The sequence below is a fragment of the Oreochromis niloticus genome, unplaced genomic scaffold (assembly GCF_001858045.2).
Source record: "Oreochromis niloticus isolate F11D_XX unplaced genomic scaffold, O_niloticus_UMD_NMBU tig00006573_pilon, whole genome shotgun sequence".
Taxonomy (NCBI): domain Eukaryota; kingdom Metazoa; phylum Chordata; class Actinopteri; order Cichliformes; family Cichlidae; genus Oreochromis; species Oreochromis niloticus.
In genome coordinates this window covers 8,356-27,085 of record NW_020328071.1, presented here as the reverse complement: position 1 = coordinate 27,085, position 18,730 = coordinate 8,356, and the positions used below count along the sequence as shown (strand labels likewise).

At 39.4% G+C, this 18,730-nt stretch overlaps 1 protein-coding gene and 2 long non-coding RNA genes across 4 annotated transcripts; 1 reads left to right on the top strand and 2 right to left on the bottom strand.

Moving 5' to 3' along the window:
• The first annotated feature begins 5,174 nt into the window (after positions 1-5,174).
• LOC109198103 (uncharacterized) lies at positions 5,175-6,129 on the top strand. Its single transcript, XR_002059078.2, has 2 exons — positions 5,175-5,461; positions 5,581-6,129. It is a non-coding gene; the product is annotated as an uncharacterized LOC109198103 (long non-coding RNA).
• A 3,154-nt stretch (positions 6,130-9,283) lies between these two features.
• Positions 9,284-15,568, bottom strand: LOC109198102 (glutathione synthetase-like). The gene is made up of 4 exons (XM_025904732.1): positions 15,514-15,568; positions 15,253-15,401; positions 11,642-12,487; positions 9,284-9,342 (listed from the first exon to the last, which is right to left on the bottom strand). The coding sequence occupies exons 2-3, from the start codon at positions 15,304-15,306 to the stop codon at positions 12,302-12,304; spliced, it is 240 nt and encodes a 79-aa protein (XP_025760517.1). The 5' UTR covers positions 15,307-15,401; positions 15,514-15,568; the 3' UTR covers positions 9,284-9,342; positions 11,642-12,301.
• Positions 15,569-16,195: 627 nt separating this feature from the next.
• On the bottom strand, positions 16,196-18,153 carry LOC109198104 (uncharacterized). Of its 2 annotated transcripts, XR_002059079.2 has the most exons (5): positions 18,136-18,153; positions 17,983-18,026; positions 17,470-17,711; positions 16,385-16,783; positions 16,196-16,237 (listed from the first exon to the last, which is right to left on the bottom strand). It is a non-coding gene; the product is annotated as an uncharacterized LOC109198104 (long non-coding RNA). The 2 variants fall into 2 exon arrangements; XR_003218090.1 differs by lacking the exons at positions 17,983-18,026; positions 18,136-18,153 and having other exon boundaries at positions 17,470-17,974.
• Positions 18,154-18,730: the final 577 nt, after the last annotated feature.

Genomic DNA, 18,730 nt, shown 5'->3' with positions numbered 1-18,730 from the left:
AAATGAAAAATATTCAAAGAGTGAAACTGTTAAAAAAGTGAAGGTTTTGTGCAGCTGGGTGTTGCAGCCCCTTTACAGGAAAATGTAAACTTGGTTTAATGAGGTTAAAACAAAACCTGGGATGATCCAGACACATTTATTGTTTCTTTAATCACCACAATAGTTTGTGTTTGTGCTAAAATCTCTTAAAAAGCTGTTTTGAGTGATAAGTTTGGCTTTAATGTGTTAAACTTGCATTAGATAAGACAATGTACCACTGAACACAGGAGGGATTATTGCTGAAAATGGGTCTCTGAACACCTCTGTAGATATTCTATTCAGAATCATTCATGATTTGTGATCAGTGTTAATATTAAGCATTTATATGATTATTTACTCTTTTGATTAATTGCTGTGATTCAACATGAAATCAAATGTGATTCTATTCAGAAAACAAGACATTTCTAATTCACCTCAGACTTTTGAGCTGTAGTCTACATTGCAATTATAGTGTAGGGTTATTGATTAGAGCAGATGATATGAGACTATCAGGAGAGACTGTTAAAAAGTTATGAGCTGTCTTGATGCAGAGAAAGTGGAGTTTGTCATCCTTGAGCTGCTGCAAGTAGCAGGTAGGATTGAATGATGCTCTGGCTCTGTGCTCAAGTTCAGACATAGGCTTTAAGCAACCATGAGCCACTGATAAGCGTGATAGATTAATAAGCATGTATAAAGTGGACTTGTTAAACAGCTCTGATAGGAGAAAGTCAATGAGCACGCAATAAAGTGGACTTGTTAGGGCCAGTTTACCATCAGCCTTGCTAAAGTTGAACTTCATTTGAATTTAAAGACAGACTTGAAAGAAAATCTTATTTGAAACTGCTGATAAAATCCCGGTCAGACACAGTTACATACAAACATACAGTACACACTGCTGCTCAAAGGTCCCTGCTTTTAATAGAAATTGGCTTTAATGTAATATCACATGAAGTTTATCAGTAATGTTTTCACAGCTTTAATCAAATCATTCATCATCCATAAGTTGTGATGGAAAAATGTCTGCAAGCGTGCAGGAGCCCATTTTTAGAGACAATCAGTCCTGTGTTATAATGTTAATTGAAGTTTATCAGGTCAGATGACCAATAGATGATAAGAAATATACTCTTACTAATTATTAGAGTTACAAGTACTTTGCTAAACAAAATTAAATGAGGTTAGGTTGGAACTTGAGACGTTTACATAAAAAGTTCAGTTGGTGATGCATGAAAGAAAATAAATTTCTTCTAAAAATCTTTTGGAGAATTCTGATGGTAAGAAATGAAAAATATTCAGAGTGAAACTGTTAAAAAAGTGAAGGTTTTGTGCAGCTGGGTGTTGCAGCCCCTTTACAGGAAAATGTAAACTTGGTTTAATGAGGTTAAAAACAAAACCTGGGATGATCCAGACACATTTATTGTTTCTTTAATCACCACAATAGTTTGAGTTTGTGCTAAAATCTCTTAAAAAGCTTTTTGAGTGATAAGTTTGGCTTTAATGTGTTAAACTTGCATTAGATAAGACAATGTACCACTGAACACAGGAGGGATTATCGCTGAAAATGGGTCTCTGAACACCTCTGTAGATATTCTATTCAGAATCATTCATGATTTGTGATCAGTGTTAATATTAAGCATTTATATGATTATTTACTCTTTTGATTAATTGCTGTGATTCAACATGAAATCAAATGTGATTCTATTCAGAAAACAAGACATTTCTAATTCACCTCAGACTTTTGAGCTGTAGTCTACATTGTAATTATAGTGTAGGGTTATTGATTAGAGCAGATGATATGAGACTATCAGGAGAGACTGTTAAAAAGTTATGAGCTGTCTTGATGCAGAGAAAGTGGAGTTTGTCATCCTTGAGCTGCTGCCAAGATAGGCAGCGGTAGGATTGAATGATGCTCTGGCTCTGTGCTCAAGTTCAGACATAGGCTTTAAGCAACCATGAGCCACTGATAAGCGTGATAGATTAATAAGCATGTATAAAGTGGACTTGTTAAACAGCTCTGATAGGAGAAAGTCAATGAGCACGCAATAAAGTGGACTTGTTAGGGCCAGTTTACCATCAGCCTTGCTAAAGTTGAACTTCATTTGTATTTAAAGACAGACTTGAAAGAAAATCTTATTTGAAACTGCTGATAAAATCCCGGTCAGACACAGTTACATACAAACATACAGTACACACTGCTGCTCAAAAGTCCCTGCTTTTAATAGAAAATTGGCTTTAATGTAATATCACATGAAGTTTATCAGTAATGTTTTCACAGCTTTAATCAAATCATTCATCATCCATAAGTTGTGATGGAAAAATGTCTGCAAGCATGCAGGAGCCCATTTTTAGAGACAATCAGTCCTGTGTTATAATGTTAATTGAAGTTTATCAGGTCAGATGACCAATAGATGATAAGAAATATACTCTTACTAATTATTAGAGTTACAAGTACTTTGCTAAGCAAAATTAAATGAGGTTAGGTTGGAACTTGAGACGTTTACATAAAAGGTTCAGTTGGTGATGCATGAAAGAAAATAAATTTCTTCTAAAAATCTTTTGGAGAATTCTGATGGTAAGAAATGAAAAATATTCAAAGAGTGAAACTGTTAAAAAAGTGAAGGTTTTGTGCAGCTGGGTGTTGCAGCCCCTTTACAGGAAAATGTAGACTTGGTTTAATGAGGTTAAAAACAAAACCTGGGATGATCCAGACACATTTATTGTTTCTTTAATCACCACAATAGTTTGAGTTTGTGCTAAAATCTCTTAAAAAGCTTTTTTGAGTGATAAGTTTGGCTTTAATGTGTTAAACTTGCATTAGATAAGACAATGTACCACTGAACACAGGAGGGATTATTGCTGAAAATGCGTCTCTGAACACCTCTGTAGATATTCTATTCAGAATCATTCATGATTTGTGATCAGCGTTAATATTAAGCATTTATATGATTATTTACTCTTTTGATTAATTGCTGTGATTCAACATGAAATCAAATGTGATTCTATTCAGAAAACAAGACATTTCTAATTCACCTCAGACTTTTGAGCTGTAGTCTACATTGTAATTATAGTGTAGGGTTATTGATTAGAGCAGATGATATGAGACTATCAGGAGAGACTGTTAAAAAGTTATGAGCTGTCTTGATGCAGAGAAAGTGGAGTTTGTCATCCTTGAGCTGCTGCCAAGATAGGCAGCGGTAGGATTGAATGATGCTCTGGCTCTGTGCTCAAGTTCAGACATAGGCTTTAAGCAACCATGAGCCACTGATAAGCGTGATAGATTAATAAGCATGTATAAAGTGGACTTGTTAAACAGCTCTGATAGGAGAAAGTCAATGAGCACGCAATAAAGTGGAGTTGTTAGGGCCAGTTTACCATCAGCCTTGCTAAAGTTGAACTTCATTTGTATTTAAAGACAGACTTGAAAGAAAATCTTATTTGAAACTGCTGATAAAATCCAGGTCAGACACAGTTACATACAAACATACAGTACACACTGCTGCTCAAAAGTCCCTGATTTTAATAGGAAATTGGCTTTAATGTAATATCACATGAAGTTTATCAGTAATGTTTTCACAGCTTTAATCAAATCATTCATCATCCATAAGTTGTGATGGAAAAAAGTCTGCAAGCGTGCAGGAGCCCATTTTTAGAGACAATCAGTCCTGTGTTATAATGTTAATTGAAGTTTATCAGGTCAGATGACCAATAGATGATAAGAAATATACTCTTACTAATTATTAGAGTTACAAGTACTTTGCTAACAAAATTAAATGAGGTTAGGTTGGAACTTGAGACGTTTACATAAAAAGTTCAGTTGGTGATGCATGAAAGAAAATAAATTTCTTCTAAAAATCTTTTGGAGAATTCTGATGGTAAGAAATGAAAAATATTCAAAGAGTGAAACTGTTAAAAAGTGAAGGTTTTGTGCAGCTGGGTGTTGCAGCCCCTTTACAGGAAAATGTAAACTTGGTTTAATGAGGTTAAAAACAAAACCTGGGATGATCCAGACACATTTATTGTTTCTTTAATCACCACAATAGTTTGAGTTTGTGCTAAAATCTCTTAAAAAGCTGTTTTGAGTGATAAGTTTGGCTTTAATGTGTTAAACTTGCATTAGATAAGACAATGTACCACTGAACACAGGAGGGATTATTGCTGAAAATGGGTCTCTGAACACCTCTGTAGATATTCTATTCAAATCATTCATGATTTGTGATCAGTGTTAATATTAAGCATTTATATGATTATTTACTCTTTTGATTAATTGCTGTGATTCAACATGAAATCAAATGTGATTCTATTCAGAAAACAAGACATTTCTAATTCACCTCAGACTTTTGAGCTGTAGTCTACATTGTAATTATAGTGTAGGGTTATTGATTAGAGCAGATGATATGAGACTATCAGGAGAGACTGTTAAAAAGTTATGAGCTGTCTTGATGCAGAGAAAGTGGAGTTTGTCATCCTTGAGCTGCTGCCAAGATAGGCAGCGGTAGGATTGAATGATGCTCTGGCTCTGTGCTCAAGTTCAGACATAGGCTTTAAGCAACCATGAGCCACTGATAAGCGTGATAGATTAATAAGCATGTATAAAGTGGACTTGTTAAACAGCTCTGATAGGAGAAAGTCAATGAGCACGCAATAAAGTGGACTTGTTAGGGCCAGTTTACCATCAGCCTTGCTAAAGTTGAACTTCATTTGAATTTAAAGACAGACTTGAAAGAAAATCTTATTTGAAACTGCTGATAAAATCCAGGTCAGACACAATTACATACAAACATACAGTACACACTGCTGCTCAAAAGTCCCTGATTTTAATAGAAATTGGCTTTAATGTAATATCACATGAAGTTTATCAGTAATGTTTTCACAGCTTTAATCAAATCATTCATCATCCATAAGTTGTGATGGAAAAATGTCTGCAAGTGTGCAGGAGCCCATTTTTAGAGAAATTAAATGAGGTTAGGTTCGTACTTGAAATTTTAATATAAAAGTTTCAGGTGGTGATGAATGTAAGTTTCACATAGTAGAAATTTGTGTTTATCATTTATTTTGGTTTTATTCTGAGTTTAGTGTTTATTTGTGAGCATTGTTTTTATCTCCATGATTTTACTTTCTTTGTATCACATGTTTTTAGTCTGTTTTTACATTGTTTTAATCCACTGTGGATTGGCTGGGCATGGGACAAATTAGCTGATAGTCATCACCTGCTGAGGCATGTGTCTGTCCAGTGGTGTCCTTTCAGCTGTTTATAGGACTTATTAAAAGGAAGCAAGCTGAGTACTGGAAGGAGAGAGAGGCCCTAGATTGGAAGAGGAACGCATGAAGCCCGTCTGGAGACCGGTCAGCGTGATGTGGTGACCCAGTCCCGACAGCAGGAACGGCGACAGTAGGAGACAACGCGTGTGATTGACATCAGTGCAGATGTATACCACTGCCTGCATTTGTGAGTAGTGGCTGATTGTTGTTCACTGGGTGCAGCCGTGTTGGGAGAGTGTCGCCATGGCTATAAGCCAGGGCGCTTCCGGGATGATGGTTCTGGCTCCTATTTGTTTTTACGTACAGATGATGACGTGAGGGGAGCCGCGGTGGTATCGAGCGACGGACTCCAATGCAGAATGCGAACTGGGCTGGGATGTGATGGGGCCCAGTGGACGGACGAGACTGGGACAGGAGGCTCCTAGTCTGCCTGGCACGAGGCTGGCGTGGACCTCACTTAGCAAGAGGAATTTCTGTCCAGCTCAAGAACACACAAGGAGTATTCGTCCTGGGTTGTGGGACTGGGTGGGATTTTTGTACATGAAGAGAATTGTATTTTTACCAGTTTTAGAATAATCTTATCTAGTCTCGGTGGGAATTTTAGCATATTGAGAAAAATGTTGTTGTGAATTGGCTTGATTTAAATCAAACTGAACTGCACTCAATTAAAACCAAATATAACTTGTTATCAAATCTATTCAAATGTAAAGTCGTCTCACTCAATTTGGACAACTAGCACTGAAAAATACACTGACATCCTCTGTTTCCCAATTAGCAGATGAGAGGTTGCTGTTTTATTCATGACTCAATACTTGAATGGTTTTATCCTGTTTATGAATAAACATTTTAAAATGACATTGCTTCATTGTATGATTAATTCTTTGTCTGTGTCAGTCCTTAATACATACACATGTGTACAATAATTCTAGTTGCCATAGTCTCCGGAGATCCTATGCTCCGTTTTCTCATACTTTTCTTCACTGTTTACCTCATTCTGCCCAACAAAATGTACAAATTTCTGTAAACAATTATGACTTGTTTTATGCCATTAATAAAAATGTCTCCATATGAGGACGTACTTGAAAAGAAAAAGTCACCACTTTGCATTTTACAAAGCAAGTAAACAAACACGGGGCTATTTATCATATAAATAACTTTTAGGTCTGTGGGATAGAAGGATGGGAGCTTTAAATGTTGTGCCTCCATAATTATTCTAGAGTCTTTACAGTGTTCAGCGACTGTTGTGATTTGGTGTGACATACATAAACTTGAAGTGAATGAATCCACCTGTTCACAGGAGATCACAGGAAGATGACACCAAACATCAGAAGATCTTATTGTGCGCCAGAGTAAAAGGTGGTTTCTTGGGACTAAAAGCACATAAACTACAGCAGAAGCTCACATAAAGCAGGAAATAAGCAGGCAGCACTTCAACTGCTAATGCACGTTTTGCACTTTTATTGTTGTGTCATTCACTAACAGTTCAATGGTGCAAGATTACCATACACAGAATTAGGATATCTGCATGACACATCTATGCTATACAGCGAATGGATTATAATTATTACAAATACAGTAAGCATATTTACATTTGATCTCAAGCTCCATACAATATAGATATTTACAAAGTATGAAAATGAAACCGGTCTGACAAATAATGTGCAGTGTTAATGACGGGTTTTTTTCTCCTTTTCTTTTGGTGAACAAATCTGAAAGGGGGCGGGGTTAACTGATATTAATTGTCAGAGGGGGAAAATATCATGGCTAGTTTCGTTTGAAAGGCATCAACGGAAAAACAAACACAGAAAAAAGTGATGAGGTGAAGAAAGACACATTAAGTGTGCTGTCGTTTTAGATGTCACAAGCTACTTTGTATAGTCCTATATCCCTGATATTAGAAAGAATTAAAATGAGTTAAAATACACCTTTATTTTGTTACAGATTTTGAGTTCAGATGGATGCCTAGCATGACTAATGAGTAGATATCCTCCCCCCAAAAAAACAAAAAACAAAAAAACAACAGACTTCTAATTCACTCAAACTGCTTTCTAATAAAGAGGAAGCACTAATGTAACTCACCTCCTCAGTCGGGGTGCAGGGGTTACATTAGGTCTCCTTTTCCTTCCCCCCCCTCTCTCTTACATTCAAACCCTCTTTTAGTTCACACTAGAACAGGCCGCCAACCATCATTTGGTTTAATATGAGTGGAACAACTAAACCGCACAGACTTTAAATGATCAGTTAGTTGAACCTTTTATTAATATGCGCAAAGAGCTGCAAACTAATATATATATGTATATACACTGCAAACAATAAATACACAATCCAAAATAAAAACACCTCTGCAAAAGAAGTGGCAGCGCTTCGCATCAACATGTATATGAGGTACATTGCACTTTTGAGATTTGATCTGTGCATAGGTGCATCTTTGATGTGCAGCTCAGAGATCCACAATCCAGCACGTTTCTGTTTCTCTGACCGTCAGACTGGCTGACCCGAGGTCACGTCAGAGCTTTGTTTTATATCTATATGTAACAGACAGTCGGTTCCTCTCCTTCCACGCATTTCATACAACACAGCAGGCATACTGCTGGTTGGTTGACCAGAGTTTTTAATGCCTGTCTACATGAACACATCTCGAGAGGCGTAGGCGCCAAAAAGTGAATCTGGAGCCAAATGTAGCAGCTGCAGCAGGGCACACAGAGCAAATATTTTCATGGGGTAGTATCAGAAATAGGACCTTTGAATATGTAGTCCATTTAACTTCTTTCCTTCTATTAAACCCTTTGAGAAACAGCTATCCAGTGTACTCCTGATATGTGCTCTTATCATTTGTTCCTGATGCTCAAATACAATCCTGGACTCAACATATGTGGCTGTGTCTCTGTCCTTGCTATAGATATGTGTTAATGTGCAAAATAAGGTTAAAAAATGAAGAAATAAATGCGAGTTAGAGCAAGCTAGAGGAGCAGAGAGGAATGTGTTATATGAGGGTTAACTACCACACTGATCCCAGAACAGACCGCATGTACAAATCAAGTTCTCTCTCTAGTTCGTTTTCATCCTCCTAGTCCTCCTCCTCCTCTCCTTGTAACCCTGTTTTTACTCCTTGGGATGAAAAAGCAAAAAGAGGCCCAAATCTACTCCTGCAGGAACAATCGGTCATCTTTTATTTATTTTTTTAAACTGCTGAGATATGAAGCGATCCTCGCTTGTTTGTCTCTAGTTAGTCTGCAGTTTTTATGTTAACACAAATGGATGAGTATTTTACTGACTCACTAACTGACACTGGCACGATCGGGGGTTTAGAGGCGGCGTATGTACACAGATTGAGGAGGATCTGCACTTTTCTTTTTTTCAATATAAATACCAATAAAGGGAAGTGACCAGAGCAGATTATACAGTGTGCTTGTGAAGCTGCAGGGTAGCTTCTGAGTGCATCCTGTGGAGTGTGTTGTGTGTGTTTAAGTGTTGTGGTTGAGGTGTCGTATGCCTTGATGGTAGAAACTGTTTTTAAGTCTTGTAGACAAGCGTGTTACATCCAGCCTTTCTCTATCCTGCCTCAAACCGTACCTTAAGCATGGCCTGCTGGTCTTCGTTGTATTCCACCTGTGCTGTGGAGAGGTTGAGGACGCCTCGCTCCACAGGGTCCTTGTCACCAAAGACCTACAACATCATCTTGCAGCAGATGGAGTCACTGTGCATCGTTCAACCATTCGGCGCACTTTACACAAGGTGCTGTATGCGAGAGTGATGCAGAGGAAGCCTTTTCTCCGGCCACAGCACAAACAGAGCCGCTTGAGGTATGCTAAAGCACATTTGGACAAGCCAGCTTCATTCTGGAATAAGGTGCTGTGGACTGATGAAACGAAAATTGAGTTATTTGGGCATAACAAGGGGCGTTATGCATGGAGGAAAAAGAACACAGCATTTCAAGAAAAACACCTGCTACCTACAGTAAAATATGGTGGTGGTTCCATCATGCTGTGGGGCTGTGTGGCCAGTGCAGGGACTGGGAATCTTGTCAAAGTTGAGGGACACATGGATTCCACTCAGTATCAGCAGATTCTGGAGACCAATGTCCAGGAATCAATGTTATATACTTATGTGGTATGTGTATTTTGACTTTTGTTGCCATGATGCCAGGTCTCTGTTGAAAATGAGATTTTTAATCTCAATGAGATTTTTTACCTGGATAAATAAAGGACTAATAATAATAAAATAAAATAAAAACAAAGCTGAAGCTGCGCCGGGGCTGGGTGTTTCAACAAGACAACGACCCGAAACACTGCTCGAAGTCCACTAAGGCATTCACGCAGAGGAACAAGTACAACGTTCTGGAATGGCCATCTCAGCCCCCAGACCTGAAAATTATTGAAAATCTGTGGTGTGAGTTAAAGAGAGCTGTCCATGCTCGAATGAACTAGAGATGTTTTGTAAAGAGGAATGGTCCAAAATACCTTCAACCACAATGCAGACTCTCATTGGAACCTACAGGAAGCGTTTAGAGGCTGTAATTTCTGCAAAAGGCAGATCTACTAAATATTGATTTCATTTCTTTTTTGTGGTGCCCAAATTTATGCCCCATCGCCAAGATCTTTTCGTTTACACAGACCCTCAAGACCCTCTGTGAACACAGCAAAATGCCTTTGCATTATTTCTTTTACTCAAGTCTTATCTGATCATTTGAGGAAGAAAGAAAACACAAGCGTCCCCAGTCTGTTTATAGTAAAACCAGAAACGATAAATTAACAATTCGCTGGCCGCTTAGAACAACATTTAAAAAACAAAAAACCCATAGGTCAGAGTATAAATCCCTTTGAGGCAATAATAATTTTAGGTTACTTTACAAAAGTAAAAAGAAAAAAAAATGGTACATTTTAAAATCCTTTGTTTATGGACAGAATTCTTCCTGTTGGACACAAGAAGCAGACTCCAAAAGAACTTTGAGGCTCTGCAGAAGTCTGATTAGACTGGTGTTCATGCAACTGGCTCACTGTGGTGTGATAATACCACAGTGAGCCAGTTGTGATAATAGTGTATTTCATTATTATCACTATTAATAGTGACAATCTCAGTGTATTTCTCAAAGCATAGGGTGTAACAAAGAAATGGATGCCTCCTGATGGGAACAGTGAAGACGGTTTGGAAGTCCTAAAACCTCTTCCTTTGTAATGGGCAGCAGTGGGTGACTCCTCTTGTTACAGGCCAGTTATACCACAGACAATCCAGCTAAAATTCTCACAGAATTTCTCACAATTGAGAAAGTTTCTTATTTCCTTCTGACTTTCCCATCTTACTCTTGTTTTTATTTTTTGAAGTACATTTCCTGAAAAGTCCCCCATTTCTATGATCAGAGATGTGAGCCTGATCTCACAGGTTAGGGTTCGGTAAATGAACAGTCATAACATTTATTTTTTTCATTCACAACATACTAGATATTATTCTTTGGTTCACAAGCTGGACCAGCTCTACCAAGTTATCTATCACTGTACTATGCAATTAACAGCATTAACCCTTCAATGCCTGTAACAAAAAACTAAATGTCCTTCACATGATCCAAAGTGGGGTCTTCAAACAGTCCAGCACCTGGAACTGTTTGTGTACTTAATAATATATTGCTGAGCTTCTCTAAGTTACAGTAGCTTGTGTTAGTACGTGTACACAAAGACATAAACGTTCAATGATGAAAACACACAGTAGAATAAAATTGTAAGAAGTCATCAGTTGATGCGGTTTAAGGACACTTGTTCTTCTGTGCAGTCTCACCTGGAGCTCACGTTTCTAGTTCATGCCATCATGACCAAAGATTCTTCAATTAATAGTTTAAAGATGTCCATGAATGCACTGCTAACTGCTCTTCAACCTTATAAAAATCAACATGCATTTTGAATAAGAAACACTTTTACAAAACCAAAAGCTTCACTGTGCTTAGTGATTTATCTGTCTAAAAAAACCAGGTTCAGTTTGTAACTGAGAGAGCGGCTCGGTGGCGCTGAATTATATTTCCAATAGAAACACAATTTCATATGTTGTAGTAACAACACACTGCCACAAGATGGCAGCCTAGACCTACTTTACCATGCTGTTCCAGTAAAAAAGAAAAAGTGAGAGAGCCTTGAAAGAGTGACAGAGACACTTTTTATGAACTCATCTGTAATGTGTCACCTTTTCTGTAGGATGAAGAAGTGCTTCCCTTCTTTTAAAGTAAATACAGGCTTACAAAGATCCTCTAAACATGTTTCTGAAATAATCCTAAACACAACCATTAAATCAAAAATGCAAGAAACAATTTATTTAATCACTCTTCTTAACTTAATTCCTTAACTTATTACAAAAATAAACAAAGACTTTTCTGCTGTCTCACCTCTGTCAGTGTTCATACTATTACAAGAACAGGTGGAGGTGCAGGTGGAACTTTGACTTCACTGTGGTTTCTATGTGCAGGCAGGAGTGGGACATCTCAGAACAGCAGCGGATTGTCGAGCACGGTGACTCCTGCTGCGACGCCCCCGTCTGAGTGTCCTGAGCTCTTGGTCCTCAGCAGATGGCCCACACACTCATTTATCACCATGTCTTTACCCTGCCTGTAAGAAAACAAAGAAAAGGCTAACATTAGAAACAGCCACCAACCAATCCCTTTTACTCCACCGCCCAAAAACCAGTGAGAAACACTAGCTAATATTAACTTGGAATCAAAGTCCACTAATCCCCAGGCTCCCAGCATAACATACAGTCCAACACAAACTCCACAAACTGTCTTGCTTCAGCTGACTTTCCTTCACCTTCTCTCCAGAGAATCTGTTGTGCTCTTTTCAGCACGAAGCCACACTCCTGCTCACTGATCGTCACCTCTGTTTAACCTGGTCTCAGCAACTTTGTCCCATAGCTTGCACATCCTTTCCACCTCCATCTTTCTTCCCAGCCAACTGATACATACCTTTTCTCCTTCCTTAAAAGCCAGCCTAAGAAATACGATTTTATAATTGCCCAATAAATTAAACTGCCATTTTCAAAAGTATTATCATCAGTAGAGGTCAGCGAATGTCGCTCGGATCTGCTGCACAGCTTGAGGCTGGTCCGGGAAGAACCTCTCCAGGACTCCAGGTCTGGCGAGCACTTGCTGAACCTTCTTGGTACCAGCCAGGTGAGCGCTGATATCTGGACTCTTCACAGCTCGACAGCGCTCCATCAGAAGACGAGCATCCCAGCTCTGCAATTGAAAACAGACAATGAATTCTCTGCTTGCCAGCACACCGACCAGCAGAGCGTGACAATAGTTGGTTTATATTACGCTGAGATTTGACAGACAGAGACAGAAGAATGAAGGAGAACAACACAGAGTCACGCTATCAAGGAGAACTTGGACGGTAGATTCAGCAGTTTGGCTTGAAACTTGCAAACTGTTTTAACTTGTTATGTCCGATTAACTTTTCCTTCCAGGGTGCTCGGCAGTTTTCTTTCACTTGTTTCCTGTTCCTGCCAGCAGAATGCACACACAGCTGCAGTAACTACACACAATGTTGCAGAGAACATGGAGCAGCAACAAACATGTGTTGATCTCTAATCACCCATTCAAACTGACACAGCGACAGAGGTCTGTTGTCACTTATATCAGCCAATCAGGGCTAGACTTGGTATTGCTAAGCAGGGAAAGAAATAAACTCAATGATAATGACGTTCCAGTTTCTCATGAATACGAATCAGTTTAAGCAAGTCTGCAGGTTTCACTTTAGTGTTTTTAACTAAACTCTTTGATGTAATCATTCTGAGTGCAAATCAAAAGTTGGACCTGTTCAGAAGTGTAGTTGTCAGGCATGTAACCGTTCCTAAAATACACCACGGCGACCTGTTTGCTGTCCCTGAAGTGAAAGTGACACAAAAGACACATTAATCCATGTGGACACACAGCAACCTCCACTTCCTTGAAGCCTCTCGTGCTGCTGTCCACTGGGAATCCCCACATGTGCCTCTTCCCAGTGTCTATGACATGTAACAAATATAATAAAATAGCAAGGAATTATAAAGTCAATGACAAGATTTTCCATTTAGTTTAATTTAACAGTAGTCATTTTGCAGAAGACAGACATTTGGTTACTATAGTAAAAACTATTATGTCAAATTAACCAAAAAGAAAAAGAGTCAACAAATGCAGACACTTGGCTGTCTTCAGCAACAAAAACGCCATCAAAAAAGTCACAGTCATCAGAGCAACATCAGAGAAACAATAAAGTCTAACCATGGAAGGTTTTTATAAATGTATGCATAAAAACACAAAAACAAATAACATCAACAATGAGCACCTTTCGCTCATTGCACGCTCCAACAGTTTTGCAAAAGCTTCCCTGGAGAATCATGGAGAAAATACTTTTAGTTCCTGGAAGGAGCTCAAGGGTCTAAGTGTAAAGAGTAGACATGTTGACAGATGCTGGCCAATATCCACTCCTAATCGGGTCCTTTAAATCAGGGCTGCACTGCTGCTGGCATGTTTGACATCTGTATGTCGCCTGGTGCACATTATAACATCCTTGGACCAAAAATAAAAATAAACAACATGACTAATACATCACTGCCTTCACAGATGACTTCTGTTAATGCAATACCATGTTCTGATTGTACAGCAAGGGCAGAAAACATGCTTCATCACACTATGTTCAAATCCATCACCCTAACCTAAATAGCAGGTTGCTGTTTACTATTAATGTTGATTAAAATCACTATTTTTCCTGCTGACACTGTGAAGTTTACGCCCCCACAGGAGCAGTTTCGAAGCTTCACTGTTGGCAGAATGCGAGCTACCAAAAAAGAGAAAACCACTTAAATAGATTATTTCTAACTGGATGTAGACACATATGAAAACCAAAATTGAGTATCTCATGAGGAAATACCTTGTATATTGGTGCAATTTTGACCGTCCACTCTAATAATACATGTGGTTGGAGGAATGGCTTTAGAAAAACATCAATAACACTTTCTCTGTTGTGGAGTGGCTGATGTTTGTGATGTAGAACATCCCCACAGAACCGTTCCTCTGGAAGACACTCTGCACATAGACAGGACTTTTTTGTAACAAATTCAGCAAAATTTGAATAACTGAAAGTAGTACGCACTCAGATCCAGCCACTCTTGACAAAGGTAGCAGCTTCTATTTTGATATTATAGCTCAGGGTGGCTCAGTGTACTTCACTATGAGCTGACAGTTAAAAGGACATTTGTCAAATTCATGTGGTTTTATAATTATTAAAGTTCTCACACGCTCAAAGACATAAATGTCAGCCAACAAGGGATCGCTCATCAAGCTTAGCTATATAGAAAAGTACATTATTGAGATGAGACCAAATAACAGCAGGGTGAAGACAGTAGCAAAACAGAGGATGACCAACAGTTTCTGTGTCAGTGAGACATTTCAGCTGGTATGGCCGTGCTTCTTTCCAGCGCTCAGCAGCTTTCTGCTGCCAAAAGGACCGTGACACTGCCCTACTTCTTTGAGGCTCAGGAGAAGGACATCAATCCAAAACAGCAGACAGCCTTTTCATATTCTTTTCTCTAAAGAATGCAAATAGAGTATTTGCAAGTATTGCAAATATGAAGTAATTAACAAATTTCCCACGTATGGGACTAATAAAGGTTATCTTATGTTATCTTAATCACCTTTGTTTCTGCTAATGTCACTTTTACAAATCGTGTCCCATCAGCTCTCATGGCTGAACTTTGGCTTTGAGGGTCGGGGAGGACAAAAAGCTATTAAGGACCTTTTGATTTGCAATCCAGTTCTTCTCTAAAGACATGACTTATTTCTGTTTCACTCCTGGACCAGACTGAATGTTTTTCCTTGATGAGCATTACACCAGTGAACAGTCATCCACACAGTTCTGACAGGATGAATTGTACCAACGCTGGCGGTCCTACCCTCACAAGAATGATTATTTTTGTTACTAGTCCAACAGTTGACTCTACATAAAACTACTGATACAGTACCTTGAGTCGGAGCCTGAGGCTGGGATCAGACAGCAGATGAATGCAGCACTCCATAACATCCTTAGTAATGCTGAGGTGGGAGGGAAGCTCTGCTTTCACATCATGACTACCAATATCTGCCACATCCTCACACTCAGTGGGAGGGACCTCTGCAATGGCACCACATGTACAGTTATTCATCTCCTCTACACACTGAATCTAATCTCACCACCACTACAACCTATAGCTTAAATTCCACTGGCCCGTAGACAGACCTATTACCTCGGTCTTCAGTGTCATCCTCCTCTATTCCAATGCTCTCTGCCAGTTCTTTCTGTTTGCAGTAATTCAGCAGGAATTGGCGAATGCTGAGGTCTTCCTGGTCACTGGAGCTTTGATTGGAGCTGGCAGACTTACTGGTCCTGCTACAAGTGGAAGGAAACCACCTCGCTAAAGGAAAAACAAGACAACAATATGAACATAGGTTTGGTTACAATAAAATAAGTCAGTTGATCAAAATCAGTGTGACACAGACAATGATGTTTTTGGAAAGAGCCCATTAGTGACATTTAATTTATACATTTTTACTGTGCGGGCTTGTAAAACTTCTGTATGAATATTAATTCTACAACAGAAAACCACTCAGCATTTAAACCATCACGATGTATTAAATGTTTCCAAAGATGCTGATAATTTGATAACAAGCAAAGTTATATATCCTGAAATGTACTCATTGATAGAAACTTTGAAAGGCACTGCAGAAAACAAAGTTAAGCAACACAGAAAAATGTGGTAGCGAATGCCTTGAGTCACATTTTCTTCCTTATACGTGAGACTCAAGCTGACATCACTGTTGAAATCTTACCCAGTGCCTTCATGAGCGCGTGCAGCACGGAGCAGAAAAGAGCAGCTGTGCGCTCGTAGCTGAAATCCAGATCCTGAACCATGTCCCCGACCACGGGCTGCAGTCAGAGTGAGTCAACAGAACTGTCAACACCGGTGGAGCCTGGCCAACAAGACAGGATTACAATGAAATACAGTACAAGCTCAGGGCAGCACAGGCTTAAGCAGACAAAGAAGAAAATCGGGTAAACCCTCCAGCAGTTATTTCTGTGTCCATTTTGGGCTAAAAACAAAAACACGTCATAACTACCTGTGGATGCTGGCTGAGCCTCTGAAGGTTGAGTGATATGTCATTAAGCAGGTAGTCAGAGTTCTCATTGATCAGTTCCTTGAGGGAAGTGTATCCACAGGCCTTGCTGATGTCCTACATGGAGCTCAGCGTCGCCTGGCCGACCAGCAGCGTCTCCTCACCAGCTTTCTCCAGCACAGCATACAGCGAGGTCGTCAACAAGGGACGGAAATTGCAGCCCAGCGCCTGAGCACAGCAGGCGATGCCCTCGAGTTGGATGCACAGCTGACAGATGTTGCTGTTGAGCTAATGGATCGTGGATGCAGATGTTGATGATGAAGGAATCACTTGGAGAGAGCTTGTATTTGAGTTGCTGGCATCACTGTTGCATATGGAGGGGAGTCTGGATGGACTGAGCAGCTACGCAAAGAGACAAAACACGTGCTAATGCACTGCTTTCTAACCACTTTTACACATGCACTGCAGCTCGGAAGTTTTCAAGATATTGTCCATGCACGTGAGAACGCAAATGTCTGACACACTTAGATCAGACATTAAACAGCCTTTAGCCTTCCTGCTCCTGAGTGAAAGCCTGTATTATATCTCACTGTGCTCATGTGGGGGTAGCACAGATTAGCCTTTCTCAAAGTCAAGAGTGGGGCCAATTTAGGATCTTCACTCAAATTTAAAATACAAGGGAAACCGATGTATTTCCTTACATAAACAAAAACCACACAAGCGCTTATAAAATGCTCATCCTACCCAGTCATACGCAAAGTGTTAAAATCAACGTGTGATCCACCTGCCACTAAGAGATATTATTTCTCTTTGGTAGATGGAAAAAATGTAATCAAACTCACTGTCAGTAGCTACAACAGCACATTTGTTATAATATGATGACTCAAGCATTTAGATATTAAATAGTATTGAGGGAGACAGGATCAAATACAGTGGGGCAAAAAAGTATTTAGTCAGCCAATTGTGCAAGTTCTCCCACTTAAAAAGATGAGAGAGGCCTGTAATTTTCATCATAGGTATACCTCTAACTTGTCTGAGTTTTAAAGAATTGATTTGCAAATTATGGTGGAAAATAAGTATTTGGTCACCTGGTGTTAAAACACCAGGTAGGTCCCATCATGGTTGTCACAGATATTTGCTTCTTGGGCTTCCCTTAGCCCTGCTCGTCCGCCATTGCCGCGTTTGAGTTTTGGACGAAATGCATTCTGGGATATTTAGCTGTACCAAGTCCACACAAGTCACCACCGATGCATGCTCGATAAAACGGGCGGCGCGAGAACACATCCGGGACTTTTTCGCATTCTCGGCTTGATGCTTACCCACAAAGTGGCTAGAGAGACAGAAAAAAGACAGAAAAGAAACAAAAAACACAACGCCAAAGAATGTCATTTGCACACTAGCATGGAGAATAAACGTAGACACAGTGCACCCAGTAATTTTTGAACTTACAACCAAGTTTCAAGAGCAGTACTGGTATTGTACCGGTACTGGCTGCTGTCTCATTGTTCAGAGAGCCTATCATTATGCAGAGAAAGGAATCTGTGTCTCTGGACCGAAATGACTGTACGTGTAGTGCTGTAGAAACAATACTGCCCACAAACCTTGATGTTTCTATATGTGGAAACCTTCAAGTATGCATATCCTCCTGTAAGGGTAAAGTAATGGGACATTTGCACTTTTTGCATGTAAGCCTGTCGGTCTTAACTGGAAGTTGCACTTGAGCTGTCTTGGCATCTTTCCCTTGTTTGACTCACCAGTTTTGCCCTGAGCTGAACCGCTGCCTCCTTCTCTGTTGTGGTACTCAGCGGTGACCAAGATGCTGTAACATGCAGATGTGATGACTACGACCCACTCACAGTGTGATCCTGGCTATCAGCTCCAGTCAATGCTGTGTAGGACACGTGATACTGGAGGACATGAGCATTGGGAGGTACCCAACTGATCACCATGCTGACGGCAGTCTCATCAGAAAGCGTGAGGCTGGTTGGGCCTCCACCAGAGCCTGCAGCAACATCATAGAAGAGATAAAGTACCACAGCTAACGACACTTAACACTCACTTTCTTCCTTTATAGGAGGAAATTATTTTGGCAGCAGAGCAAAGTGGTTTTTTTAGAAAATAAATGTAAAGTATAACAGAGAATTTGATACTTTGATTTGATACTTTAACCTCACTACATTTATTTCATAGCTCAGAGTTCTAGTTACTCAAAGATGAGAATTTAGATGTGAAATTTAACCTTTAAGTGACTAGTACTTTGAGAACTGCCATCAATTACACAATGAAGTTCATTGACGTACAGGTTATTGTATTAGTAATGCTATATTGTACATAGAGACACAATATGAC

Excerpts from the sequence above, each read along its gene's own strand:
- LOC109198102 (XM_025904732.1), bottom strand. The coding sequence starts at position 15,306 with ATGGAGTGCTGCATTCATCTGCTGTCTGATCCCAGCCTCAGGCTCCGA. Across the intron at positions 12,488-15,252 it reads GCCTCAGGCTCCGACTCAAG|AGCTGGGATGCTCGTCTTCT; the intron begins GTACTGTATCAG and ends TTTCAATTGCAG.